Here is a 13927-nt window from a genome sequence, read left to right as displayed (position 1 = left end):
TGTGTGGTGGCGGCGGCGGCGGCGCAGGACTGGCCGGCTGCAGCAGCTGCGGGCCAGGCATGCCAGCTCTGTGGCGCACACCTCCGTCCCCGGCACCCCCTCCAGTGCCCCAGCACCCGCAGCGCCCACCTCACTGCCTCAATGGTGGCGCCAGCCCTGCTCTTTACTCTTTCCTAGTGTGGCTTCTGAAACTATTTTTAATAGCTGTATGTTGCTGCTGCTATCTGTTGCTTTTTACCAAAAATGCTATTTTAGATGACTGCACTTTAAATTATGTGGATTTCTTATCTCCCTGTATATGTAGGTAGACCTGTGATTTGTAGGTCACTCTGCCAAAGGCACGTGGAGAGCTGCCTAGCATTAAACCCCACATCCAAGTTAACATCTGCAGTTTTAAGAGCGGACACAGTAAAATACAGTCCATGCGTGCATATTAATAGTAAATAGCCTTGACCTTAACTGGAGCTGAAGAGGCACAAGCAGACTCAGTCTCCTGCTCTTCTGACGCAGAATAATTGGAGAGTGCGGCCTGTGCGGTTCCGCCGTTCATCTCCCACATCCCCAGGTGCCACTTCTCTCCCGCATCAGCCAAATTCCTCCCTCCAGGCCCAAAGTTTTCAATTTAAGGCCGCAGGGTTGCCCCAGCAACCAGACAGGCTTAACCAGCCTTCGCTGTAGAGATACGAAGGCCTCCATACCTCTCTGGCGGCCACAAAGTTTCTAGCTGAACCTGTTAAAGAAGACAGAGTGCTTTTGAGGTCTCTGGGCAGGAGTAGTTCCCGCGAAGTTCAGAATGTATCATTTGCTTACCGCTCCGTGATACAGCCCATGAGCGGGGGCAGTGATGGGAGAACTAAATGTGCTTGCCTAACATGTGTCCTTTTTTCTGAAAAAAAAAATTATTATTATTTTCTGTGGTTCTCTCCAACTGGGGCTGTCAGATGGGAAGGAGTACGACATTTATGTGTCCTACGCGAGGAATGCCGAGGAGGAAGAGTTTGTGCTGCTGACACTGCGAGGAGTCCTGGAGAACGAGTTCGGCTACAAGCTGTGCATTTTCGACAGAGACAGCCTCCCTGGCGGAAGTGAGTATCGCAAGCCAGTGCCAGCCACAGCGGCCCTCTTTCCTCTCTGTTTTGCGCACGCTCACCCACACATGCTCCCTCATGGCTGTGTGTCAGTGCAAAGCCGCTTGAGTTTAATTCGAAAGCACTCGCAGCCACTCTTGATACCTTCCCGTTTCTTTGTCCCATGCGGGGCCTTCCCTTTTGCACTTGCTCATGGCCACTCACAGGTGGTGAATTGCAGCAGGTTTGGGGGGCTTGCCTAAATACAAAGCATCTCTGTCTCAGCTATGGCCATTGGTTCTTGCTTCTGGGCACGCCCAGGACTTACGTACCTGAGGAACAAACTCAGCCAGATGTTCCTCAGCTGCCACTGGCCAGTTAGGCCATCAGCGTCTTTCCTGCTTCTTCCCCTGCCAAGAATACCTCTACGCAGGGGTCATTTCGTAGAAAAAGAGCCGCAGGAACTCATTAGAATAACTCATTAGCATATGCCACACCCCTTGATCGGGCCAAAATGGCCAGGATTTGGCTGCTGCCAGATGGGGGAGTGTTCCCCCACCTGGCAGTGGCCCGATCAGGGCCCTTTTGGCCCCAATCCAGGCCGAAACAGGCCCAAAATGGCTCAAAATGGCCATTTTGGGCATGTTTTGACATGGATCGGGCACCAAACGGCCCAGATCGGGTCAGTGCTGGGCAGAGGAGGGGTCCCCTGCCAGGCATCGACCCAATTCTGGTGGTTTCGGTCCTGATCCTTCCTGAAACGTGCCAAAAATGGCCATTTGGGCCTCGTTTGGGCCTGGATCAGGGCTGAAATAGTCAGGACCAGGTCAGTGGTGGGCAGAGGAGGGTTCCCCCATCCAGCACCAACCCGATCCTGGCCATTCTGACCACGATCCCAGCGGGAATGGGGCTGAAATGGCTGGGACTGGGTCGGTGCCAGTAGGGGGAGGCTTCCCCCGCCCAGCACCAACCCGATCCAGGCCATTTTGGCCCGGATTTGGGCCCTTTTTGCCCCAATCGAGGCCTAAATGGCCCTAAAGTCAGGTGGGCGGGACCACCTGACTTGGGGGAACTGCGGGAACGCTGTTCCGGTGCGTTCCCCCTCGAAATGAGCCCTTCCTCTAAGCATGGCCTGGCCTTGTGGGCCTTTGAGCAGAGGAAACAAACACTCTGGCAGATCTTCCTCCTCTAATTAGCTCGGTCTTCCCTACTTCCTCCCCCTGCCAGTGTTCCCTTCAGCTGGCAGAGAGAGGGAGGGGGGGAGGGAGGGAGAAAATTCCCGTGCAGCCCTGAAACTCCTGGCGACCTAGGGCCAGTCGCTCTGTCTCTCAGCATCAACAAGGTTGCTGGGACAAAATGGTATGAGGGAGTATCACACATGCAAGCCTAAAATCCCTAGAGGAAGGGTGGGATAAGGATGGCTAGAGGGACACATGCACATGTATGCATGGATATAGAGCACAAAACTTCCTCAGTGAGCCCGGGAGGCCATGACAGGAATTCTGCTGCATGTACCAGCAGTCTAGAAATGGCACAGACGAACTGCCCCTCCACATCTTTGGACCCCGCTGCTCTCTGTACTCGGGTATCTACTAACTGACCCAATGCTTCATGCGACCACAGTGTCCACAGGGCATCCCTGCCACACTGAAACGTTTAAGGTCCCCTGCGGCTCCTTTTTTCTTTGGCTGAAACAGACTGACGAGGCTGCTCCTGTGAATTTGGCTACAGTTGGTAGCCAAATTGTGCTGTAGCCCAGTGGTTAAGTGGTTCCCCTGCAAATCAGCACTCTAATGGTTCGAATCCCACTACTGCCACGAGCTCAGCAGGTGGCCTTGGGTCAGCCACTCTTCTCAGCCCCAGCTCCCCAGCTGTATTGTGGGGATAATAATAACACTAACTTGTTCACCGTTCTGGGTGAGGCACTAATCTGTCTATATAAGCACTGTGATTGTTGTTCTTGTTATTAATCTGTCTAGAAGGGCAATATATAATCACATTTTTGTTCTTGTAGAGAAATCTGCTGTAGCACAGTGATTAAGTAGTTCGGCTGCAAATCAGCACTCTACTGGTTCAAATCCCACCCCTGTCCTGAGTTCAGCAGGTGGCCTTGGGTCAGCCACTCAGCCCCAGCTCCCCAGCTGTATTGGGGGATAATAATAACACTAGCTTGTTTACTGCTCTGGGTGAGGCACCATCTAGAAGAGTGGCATATAAGCGCTATTATTATTATTATTATTTATTAAAAGGACTGCGAGTTGGATCTGGAACTGTGAAAAAGGCAGAAGTAGAGAAATGAATCAATAGTGTTTCCTCCAGCCTTCCTATTGGGAAAGGCACCAGGCAGATGCTCCACTGCCAGTAGAATGGAGATGCAGAGCGTTACCCAAACGGCATCCCAAGTTTCTGTCCTGGTCTGTAGAGTTGTCCCTCTGAGCACATCCAAAGTACAAACCAAACGATACCACTAGGGATAACATATACATGGAATTCTTTCTTCCTGCCTACACCCGAGCCCCGTGGCGATACTATCCCTCATTACAAGGCAAGAACAACTTACTAGGGAGGGGAGATCTCTCAACCCTCCCATGTTACAACCCGGTCTAGTGGTAGTCAACGTCACTTGCTCAATCTCAAAGCAACCAGTGAGCTGATTCTTTTATTTGATGGTAAAAGGGATTTATTAAGGTAAGAGATACAAGGGAATAGCCACGGAAGCAACGAGCAATGCCCAGATTACAACAGCCACTGAACAGCAACAAGAGAAGTGAGGCTTGCAGCCCCCCCTCCGCAAGGAAGATGTAAATGCCAGTCTCTAAGATCTAACACGAGGCTTTGTCAAAATTACATGTAAAATCAAAGGAATGGTTATTAAGGAGGTTGCGAGGAAAGATGCAACAAAGAAGACTTAAGCAAAGAGGGGAATGTTGACCGGCAGACGTTCCGTGAGAATGAGGGATGGGTTTCCACCGTACATCAGTGAGCCTAAGTTAAAAAAGAGGCTGTGAATCTTAATTTTCCTGTGATGTTTAAATGAGAGTGGGAAAGAAAACAGCAAAGGAAGGAAGGGTTTTTTTTGGGGGGGGGGAACCCCCACAGGTCAACCCAAACAGTTAGGGGAAAATATAGGGGTCACGTTACAAAATAAAAACATTAAAATATATTCAAAATAGGTATTTATTATCAGTGTACACAAAGTTCAAGTTAAAAACAAGGTAAAAACATGGGGCCCGAATAGCAGGCTACATACATATGTTAAAAATAGGTAAACTGTTCTCTGTATACAGCTGATGATTCAGTCAAACAAACAAACCCTCACATCCAGGAAAGAAAGAAAATCATACAACCTGCCCTGAAGAAAGGCAGTTAGGATGTTCTTCCCTTCAATCCCCTCGATAGGATCTTTGAATGTGATGGCAACCAGTGAAGGAGGGAAGAATGGCAGTAAGTGCATGCCAGGTACTCCTTTGGGGGTTCCCGTTATACCTGGGCCCCACCCATATACCATATAAATGAAGCCACTTAATATGGACACTTGGTACGTGTCTCGGTATCAGGTGGGTGCTCTTTGAGTTAATTTGGGCTGTTTTCACACTGCTTACCGGCCACGGAACATCGCACCGAGCTCCCGGAAGGACAGCGTCTTCCTGTCACGATTTCGCACGAGAACGGTAGAACGGTAGTTCTCATGCGAAATTGCACCAGGAAGACGTTGTCCTTCCGGGAGCTCGGCGTGATGTTCCGTGGCCGGTAAGCAGTGTGAAAGGTGGGACTAAGGGACTAACGTGAGAAGTTGAGTTGTTTGAGTGTGCAATGAGAAATGGAAAAAACCTGGTGAGCTACAAGAATTATATAGAGACGTGTCTGAAGAAGGGGAGCTCTGACCCTCGAAAGCTTGCATTCTGGAAACTTTATTGGTCTCTAAGAGGCCACGGGTCTCCAGTCATGGATACACACGTTTGTATTCCTGGGCTTTGGGGCTTGGCAGTTAATAATATAACAATAATAACAACATTTGATTTATATACCGCCCCTCAGGACAACTTAATGCCCACTCAGAGCGGTTTACAAAGTATGTCATTATTATCCCCACAACAAACACCCTGTGAGGTGGGTGGGGCTGAGAGCGCTCCAGAGAGCCGTGAGAAGCCCAAGGTGCCCTAGGTGCTAACATGATAATGCGGTGAGGATGTAATATCCTCAGAAAACTTCAAGAATAAAGCTCACATCCAGCCAGCGTATAAAAAAACAAGGGAAATTGGAACTACACAGTGCTATCCGGTTTGTGCTGACATCTTTCCTTTTGAACTGTTTCCAAGAGCAGGGGTCACAAAAGCAAAAGAGGTTTCCCATGGGGCCTTGGAGAGCTTAATGACTCTTTTATATCAATATCTTGGCCGAGTATAAAGGGTTGTGACCTCTTTATATCAAGGTGGTTTATTTTAGTAGTTCTGGCACGGAAACCTTCAAGCCTTATAAAAATAGCGATACCAACTACCGATAGTTCCAAAAGACGAGTCTTCATGCCTTGAAACGTGAAGGACGGCTGTTATGACAAGGAAGGGGGGTAGTTGAGCGAGTAACTGCATCTTTTGGGAAGTCTTCCTTCTGCGCATCTGAGGTGGGGAGAGGGGATGAGGGGTTCCTTTGCCCTCTGCTGCCAGAGTGCTGAATTCCTCCACGGATGTTGAGAGTCCAGCCTCAGAGGGGTTGGATAGGGAATCTTTCCAAGCACACCCTGGGCAAATCCACACGTCCCGCCATCGCGGTAAACGTTTGCTAAACTTCCGGAAGTATAGCGTCTTTCTAGCACGATTTCTGACTCATCGTGCGATGAGTCAGAAATTGTGCTAAAAAGCCGCCATACTTCTGGAAGTTTAGAGAACATTTACCGCAACGCTGGGACATGTGGATTCAGCCCCTATCTTCCCTGGTCCCATTTCATCACACTTAGTGTGTCAGCTTCTCTGTTTCTCCGTTTTCATAGCTGGCTTATATATGGAGTGTCTAAGCACCCATTTAAGATGGGTGCCATGATGTCACATGGATCCAACCCAATATTTCCTCTTTAAGCTCTGAAAGCGAACGTTGTGAATCCTAAATGGTCCTGGAATTCTGTCCACACTGGAAACAACTGAACGGGCCAGAAGCAAGCCATGGGGCGTGTGTGTGCTGGGGCGGGGGGAGGTTACAAAACCCAGTTGTCTCTTGTGCATTTGATGAGTACCTGTGAGGTGTTTGCCCTTGGGGCAATATGGGAGTTTTTCTTGCATTGCATTTGCATTGGCCTGTTCCCACCGGCAGGCTATTGTATGATAAAGCGATAGACATGCCTCCAGAGAAGGAAGCTAAGGCACCATTGGATGAAAGAGGGAATTCTGGCAGTTGCTGCTTCTCTCCCCCTTGCAGGGCAAGCTGCGCTGGGCAACGCCTAGCTACAGAAGGGTCAGGGACCAGGCTGTGCCCATCTTTGCATCCAGTTCTTTTCGAAGTGCTCCCTGGCGACATCTGTTGCTATGAGCAACTTCTGGTCTCCTGGAAGTGGGTATCCTGTAAACCTCCCCACCTTTAGAGGACGAGGAAGTCTTAGATAGTGAGAGATCCAGAGGAGTTAGCTGTGTTAGCCTGCAGTTGCTAAATAGTAAGAGTCCAGTAGCACCTTTAAGACTAACCAACTTTATTGTAGTGTGAGCTTTCGAGAACCACAGTTCTCTTTGTCAGATGTATCTGATGCAGAGAACTGTGGTTCTCAGAAGCTGACGATGCATCTGACAAAGTGAGCTGTGGTTCTCGAAAGCTTATGCTACAATAAAGTTGGTTAGTCTTAAAGGTGCTCCTGGACTCTTCACTATTTAGATAGTGAGGCAGTCTGTTCCACCGATCCATTTTTAGCCCTCCTTTCTTCCAAGGAGTTCCAAGCAGTGTTCATGGTTTTTTCCTCCCATATTATCCTTTGGTCAATCCTCGTAAGGTAGGGCAGGCTACGTCCGAGGTCACCCAGTAAGCTTCACAGGCCATCAGACTGCTGCACCAAACAGCTGCAATCCTGTCCTTGCATCCGTCACTCCCGATGAACAGAGTAACTGAGTGCACGTGACCCAGGTCAGGCTGAATTCCGGTGTGTCCATGAAGGAGGGAAGCTAGAGTCTGGTACGTGCAATAAAGCCAGAGAGGAAATGGTCAGCCTACAACGTCATCAGTCCTGCTTGGTGCCATTTAAAAAAGAAATCTAGATTAAATGCTAAAAACCCCAGGGCGTTGCTTTTTCGCCATGACTTTAGATTCCATGTCAGGCCCCTGTTTCCATTCAACCTCCCCCATGTGGAGTGGGAGGAGGGGGTTAGGGATGGAGAGGGAGGTGGAGTTGGGTGTCCAGGCACTTCAATTTCCCATACTTAGCTCTAATATTGATATAGCCTTGGGCGTGAGATACTTGACAAGCACTTAGTTTTGTGCCCAGAAGCAACGGTGGTAAAAATGGCATCTGCTGCCCAGTGGGTCTTCCGGCCATGGACAGCTCAAGCCAGAACGATTGACGTGCAGCTCCAAATTTAACTTCTCTCGTCTTCTCTGACACAGATCTTGTGCGGGGAGCTGCTTTTTCTTCCACTCCCTACAGATTGGTCTTGTAAAGAAAACAGCCTATTTTAATGTCAGGCCCTGCCAGCCAGATCCCCAGATACTTCACTGTAGACACCCCAAGAGTCCAGTTAAAAGTTTCTTTATTAGAGATCCATCAGTATCAGGGCGCTCAGGCAACAGCATTGGCAGAAGTGACGAAAAGGGGGAAAGCAATGTTAGTTATAGGGCAAGGTTCCCGCCCTGGGATAAGGACCGTTAGGATTTCGGCCCGCAGGGCCTAGAAGGGGGGAGGGGGGAGGGGAAGAGGAGGATGAGCTCCTTCCATGTTTCAGGGAGATACGGCTCCGACCGGCACTTCAAGGACACTGTCAGTCCCTGGCAGTTGGGTCCCTCAAGCCCTCCACAGTTAACACGCAGGTGTTCCAGTTGAAGCAGCTTTATTGAGATGCATTCAGTACAGGTGTTCACTCAAAGGTGCAGAAATTGGCAGAAGTGAGAATTCAAACAAAGGTCTGGCCATTATAGGAAAACTTCCCGCCCTCCTGGGTCCGTTGACATTCTGGCGCGAAACCCCAAAGAGGTTGCATGGGAACAAAGTAGTTTAGACTACATAAAGTACACAGGAAATCTGTCTCTGGGAAAGTTACGATGTCAGCTGCTAGCAGCTCTTCCCAAGGACACTCGCTAGAAAAGTGAAAGTGCATATTTTCAACAGATAAATGGAGGGGGGGCCCCTGGCTCTCCTGCACTTAACATCAGAAGTTAAGACACTCTCAGATGAGCACACAGAGCTATAGCATGTAATTCAGGCCAACAGAATCATATAGCATTGACCCTTAATGAATGCAGAACACAATCATGGCATGTATGAGGGCATCCATGACTGACACTTGCCCATGCCAGCCAAGCAAGTGAAAGTAGCCACCTGCAAGATAAGCGATTCACAGCTACACAGTTCCCCAGCTACACAGATGTTCCTCCACACATCCTCAGTGGCCCAGAGTGCAATAGACATACATGGCCAGATAAGCAGGGCGCGTCTGACATTTAAATTAAGTTAATGCAGGAGTTTGCAAACTTTTCAGTTTCACTGTTTGCTGTTCTGCTAGTATCTCTATTAGTTAACAGGCAGGTTTGTTTTACATCCCCTTGCCCCCAGATCCTCTTAATAAATAATGGAGACCACTATTGCAGGAGGAGAAAGAGGTCTTTGTGCTTTTCTAGCGAGTGAAGAGCTACAAAGGTCTACAGAGGGGAATTGTAAAGAGGAGTGAGTTTGGGGCATGTCCCACAACTTCTGTGGAACAGGAGAGCTTTGTGCAGCTCTTCTTCCAAGCAGTCATGAAGACTAGAAACATGCTTCTAGAAAAGAGCAGGTTGTTGTGTAGCCTAGCCAATTGTGTATGTGATGGGGAACAAAAATCTAGATCGGCATGTAGACTTCTTTCCACTGATGCATCTGCAATGTACGGCAGTGACTCAGTTTTGTCGCCGTTGCATCTCTGCTTTGACGAGACGTGTCCTCGGTATGACAGGTCACCTTCTGGGAACAGAGAAATGTCTGTACAAATAAAGGTGCAGGTTTCTCACAGACCTCTGGTGTGGGAGAGAAAAGGGACCTGACTTGTTCTCTGGAGCCTTCCTGCTATTGCCAAGTAGCTATGCCTGGCTGGAGGGGAGTTCTCGTGGCCCCTTCTTACATGTTATCGGTCCCTGGCCCCAAGGAGGCCTGCCTCGCCTCGACTAGAGCCAGGGCTTTCTCAATCCTGGCTCCTACCTGGTGTAACGCTCTGTCTACCGAGACCAGGGCCCAGCAGGATTTACCCTCTTTCTGCCAGGCCTGTAAGACAGAGTTGTTCCGCCAGGCCCATGGCTGAGGCTGGGCCTCCGCTGGCCGGAGGATGCAACATCTACCCTCCCACCCCCCCTGTGAAAGCTGCCCACCACTGTTTGTTTTTCAGATGCTGTTACTGTGCTGCTATATCTATAGTTGTACCACTGTATTGTTCGTTAATAGTTGTATTGCTGCCACCAGGCAAAGAGTGCTCCTATTTTTATATGATGTTTTAATGTTTTAATATGGAACGTTTTTAAATGATTTTAAGGTTGTTATCCGCCCTAAACCTGCTTGTGGGGAAGGCGGAATACAAATATGACATGAATGAATGAATGAATGAATGAATGAATGAATGAATGAATGAATGAATGAATGAATGAATGAATGAATGTCCTGGGTAATGCTGGTTGCCACCTTAAGGTCAGGTAGTTTTTCCCAGGCCAGTTTGGCTAGGAATCCTGGAGGTGTTTTGCCATCTTCTGGGCATGGAGCAGCGGTCACTGGGGGTGTGAGGGTGGAGGTAGTTGTGAATTTCCTGCATTTTGCCGGGGGTTGGACTAGATGACCCTGAAGGCTCCTTCCAACCCTATGATTCTATGACCCCAGGTGACATTTGATGGCTGCCTCTGTCACCACCTCGTGCCTCAGTAGGAAAAGGGGGAAGTGGCAGTCCACCACGCTGGGCAGGAGATGCAGGGAGCCCAGCCGTGAGTGTTTTGCAGTGAGAGTGCCTTGTCTTCTGGGCTTAGTCACAGACGTCTGTCACAGATGCCTGCCTCCCTGCGTTTTTGCTAGGCTCCTTCTGTTCCACAGCTATTTCAGACAAGTTTGGAAGAAAGGTGGGCTGTGCTCTATCTTTGTATGCCTCTGTCCTATCTTGAGCCTTTTCCCTATTTCTGAGTTTCGCTTTGCCAGTTGTGAAGGAAGAAGTGCTCTCTTATTTCTATATATTTTGGCTATGGGTAATATGGGGAGGGGGCGCTTTTCAGCAGTTCTTACATCAAATTTTTCTGCCCTCTTCCCGTTAGGAAATCTCCAGGCTTGCCTGCCTGCCTCATTTCCCTGCCCATTTATATTTTCCCTTATGCAGAAGTAGACTTTTTCACGGGGGGCTTGCTATGTCTTTTTCTCCTACAAAGTGAGCCCAATTACCCTTTGCAGTATTTTTGCCAGATCTGTTTAGCAGCTACTTTTGATTCGGCATCAGGTGGACTTCAACCTGATGAAAAAAAACCTTTTAAATTGCTTCCTGAATTGCTGCACGCCCCAAAATGGGGGAATCTAGATCTGGGATTTGAGGGTCCCCAAAAAAATCTAGGATTCCTAAAATCCAGTAAAGATTCTCTGATCCAGCTCAGACAGATCAGAGAAATCCGGGATAATTAGGCCATTATTCCCTATGGTGGAAACTATCTAGGGAGCGGAGGGTGGCATTTTTCAAGCAAACCCCACCAAATTTGCAAGGCACCTACTCTTGCCTGGTCTCTAAAGACTCCCCCTCAAGTTTCAGGAAAATTGGACCCTGGGATCCAATTCTATGGGCCCCCAAAGAAGGGGCCCCTAGCCACTCTGTTTCCTGTCATGGCAGCCAAATGGAGCCCCAGCTAGGCTTCCTTGCAGCCATCCACTGGGGGCCCAAGAGGACTGCCAGCAGCAGAACATCTGGGGTGACGTCCCACCATGGCGTGCAAGCATTCCTGTTCTTAGGAGCCAGTCCCAACTTCATAGAGTCCAGTTTAGGAAAAGTTCTAAATGCATCTCGGTTCCTGAGGATTTCCCCGGCCTCTGTCTGTGAATGCATTTGTGGTTCTGGTTAGCTGTGCCTTGGGGCTCCCCCCCCCCTGCCAAGCACAACCTTGAGCCCTTCAGCAGTGAAATGGTTTCTTTCCAAGGGGGCCTGCACTCTGGGCTTCCATTTGCAAGTTTAAGTGGGCTAATCTGCTGCCGAGGGAAGCGTGGCAAGGCATGAAATTGCTGCCGGTGCCTGCTTGGCTTCCTGAAGAGCATCCGTCTCTTTTCAAGGGGAGAGGATTGAGCGCCCCCCCCCCCCCGCTGACTCAGCGGCAGGAGGCTCCTGCATACCCACCAACCTGACAGGGCCAGAGTCAAGGAGCCCGGCAAGGCGAGCACACCGCCACCTCCCCTCCCCTCCCCTTCCAACTAGGAGGAGCGTTGTCCTCCTGAGAGCAAGTATGGACTCCCCTCTCTTGCAGAGCGGAGCACTGGGACAGCCCCTTTGGGCGGGCTTTGCATTCCTTAGCAGATGGTGATGGCTGCAGAGTGTCTCTGTGCTGCTCTCAAATGAGTAAATTCTGTTTTGGACATAGTGCTTTGGAACGACTCCCTGGGGCCTTAGGTGTACGTCTGCCCCCTCTACTGCACCTCAGGCAAACCGTCCACCATCTGGTAGATTGGGAATTACGGTCTGGTGTCAACCCAAGGTTCCCTGGGCCAGAGAAAAGCATCACTATGAACATTAGCAGAAAAGATCCGCAGAATGTATGCAAAGCCCTGGGCTCCAGGTCTGCAGGCAGAATCATTGCTTAAAAGTTACTCAGGTCCAGTAGCACCTTAGAGATCAACTAAATTTCCAAAGACTCTCGAAAGCTCCTACCCTGCAAATCTGGTTGGTCTCTAAGGTACTACTGGACCCAGATCTTGCTCTTCTACTAAAGACCAGCACAGCTACCCAGCGGAAACTATCAAAACTTCGACGAGTACTGCAGAAGAGTAAGTTGTATGGGAGCTTCATGACATCCATGCACCCCTAAAATTCTCTTCCCATTTCTATGATCAAAGGAAAAAAATGAATAATACAGGGGTGGCCAAACTCACTTAATGTAAGAGCCACATAGAATGAATATCAGATGTTTGAGAGCCACAAGACATGATGCATTGAAGTGACTTCAGATGAGGAGGTGGGTTTAGGGGAGTGTCCTGAAAGTGACATCACAGGAAGGGGTGGGGTTTGGGTGCAGTATGCTGGAAATGACATTATTGGAAGGGGTAGAGCTATCACCTGGCCTTTGACTTGGAAGTGACATCACAAAAGTGACATTACATCCTTGCCAGGCTTCTCCCCCAAAGACCTGAGATATTTTCTGAGTCAGACCTGGCAACTCCGACATTGTTATTGAAAATATGAAAGATGTGGAAAGAAAGAAGGAAGGAAGGAAAAAAGGAAAAGGGAGGAAAGACATGGAAAGAAAGGAGGAAAGGGAGGCAGGGAAATAAACTAGACTAAAATAAAATGTATGGCCACGGCAATACTCAGAGACCTCTGGGAGCCACACAATATGTCTAGAAGAGCCACATGTGGCTCCCGAGCCACAGTTTGGCCACCCCTGGAATAATAGAAGATTTGTTTTAGTGCAATACCAAAGTATTGGATGCAAAGCAGATGGCAGTTTGGGAACCATTCACAGACCTCCTCTCCCATCTCCCCCTGCCCTAGACCAGTAACGTATCACTGTAAAAATATGATGGCATGGTAATATTTCCCCACCCTTCGCAGGCAGCAGCCAGTGGGGCAGAATGGTGGCTGGGGAAATAGTAATAAGATGATGTCTGGCTGTGCCTTTTTTCACCTACAGACAGGGCTCATTTTGAGGGAGAACGCACAGGGACGCAGTTCCAGTAGTTCCCCAAAGAGGTCACATGCCAGGTGGCCCTGCCCACTTGACTCTTGGCCATTTTGGGCCCGTTTCGGCCTGGATTGGGGCCGAAATGGCCCGGATCGGTTCTCCGACGGGTGGCGGATCACTCTCCTGCTCATCAGTGGCCCGATCCTGACCATTTTGGGCCCCTTTTCAGCCATTTTCGGCCCCTTTTTGCCATTTTGGGCCCAATTTTGGCCCTGAATGGCCAGGATTGGGTCCAAAACAGCCAGGATAGGTGATGTCAGGGGGTGTGGCATATGCAAATCAGTTATACTAATGACACACTTCTGGTGATGGCAAGAGGCATGGCATATGCTAATGAGTTATGCTAATGAGTTCCTCCAGCTCTTTTTCTGCTAAATGACCCCTGCCTACAGACTACTAGAGAAATGCACTTTGGTGGAACTCAGCCATTTACACACACACGCACATACACAATCTTCTCATGCCAGTGGGGGCGGGGGGGGGGTTGCCAATAAACTCCTTAGGAAGAAGGGAATGTGAGGACATTGGCTGCTGGCTGATGCCTGGAACCAACTCTTGCGTGTTCCCTCTTGCGTGTTCCCTTTACAATAACCTTCCCAGGCTCTCCAAAGGCGATGCCAGTTCTGTATTCAGTGGAAATCAATTAAGCTGGCATTTTCTTCATGTTGCACAGCTAATTCTGCTTTTGAAATCCATCTTTTTCCTTTCATTTCTTGGCCAGAGATGGGGGAGGGGGAGAAGGCATGCCTGGACATTCGGGGTGATCATTCGTTTTCAGTATAAATTGGCTTTATTAA

At 49.3% G+C, this 13927-nt stretch overlaps 1 protein-coding gene across 2 annotated transcripts in view; it reads left to right on the top strand.

The window, feature by feature from the left end:
- The window catches only part of IL1RAP (interleukin 1 receptor accessory protein), a 107551-nt gene that overhangs the window by 78483 nt on the left and 15141 nt on the right, over window positions 1-13927 (top strand). For both annotated transcript variants that reach the window (XM_054983666.1, XM_054983667.1), the window contains exon 10: window positions 942-1085. In XM_054983666.1, the coding sequence (XP_054839641.1) occupies window positions 942-1085 (144 nt within the window). The remainder of the gene's footprint in view (window positions 1-941; window positions 1086-13927) is intronic.

Source organism: Eublepharis macularius, chromosome 6 (assembly GCF_028583425.1).
Source record: "Eublepharis macularius isolate TG4126 chromosome 6, MPM_Emac_v1.0, whole genome shotgun sequence".
NCBI classification, from domain to species: domain Eukaryota; kingdom Metazoa; phylum Chordata; class Lepidosauria; order Squamata; family Eublepharidae; genus Eublepharis; species Eublepharis macularius.
This window is presented reverse-complemented; position numbering and strand designations above follow the sequence as displayed.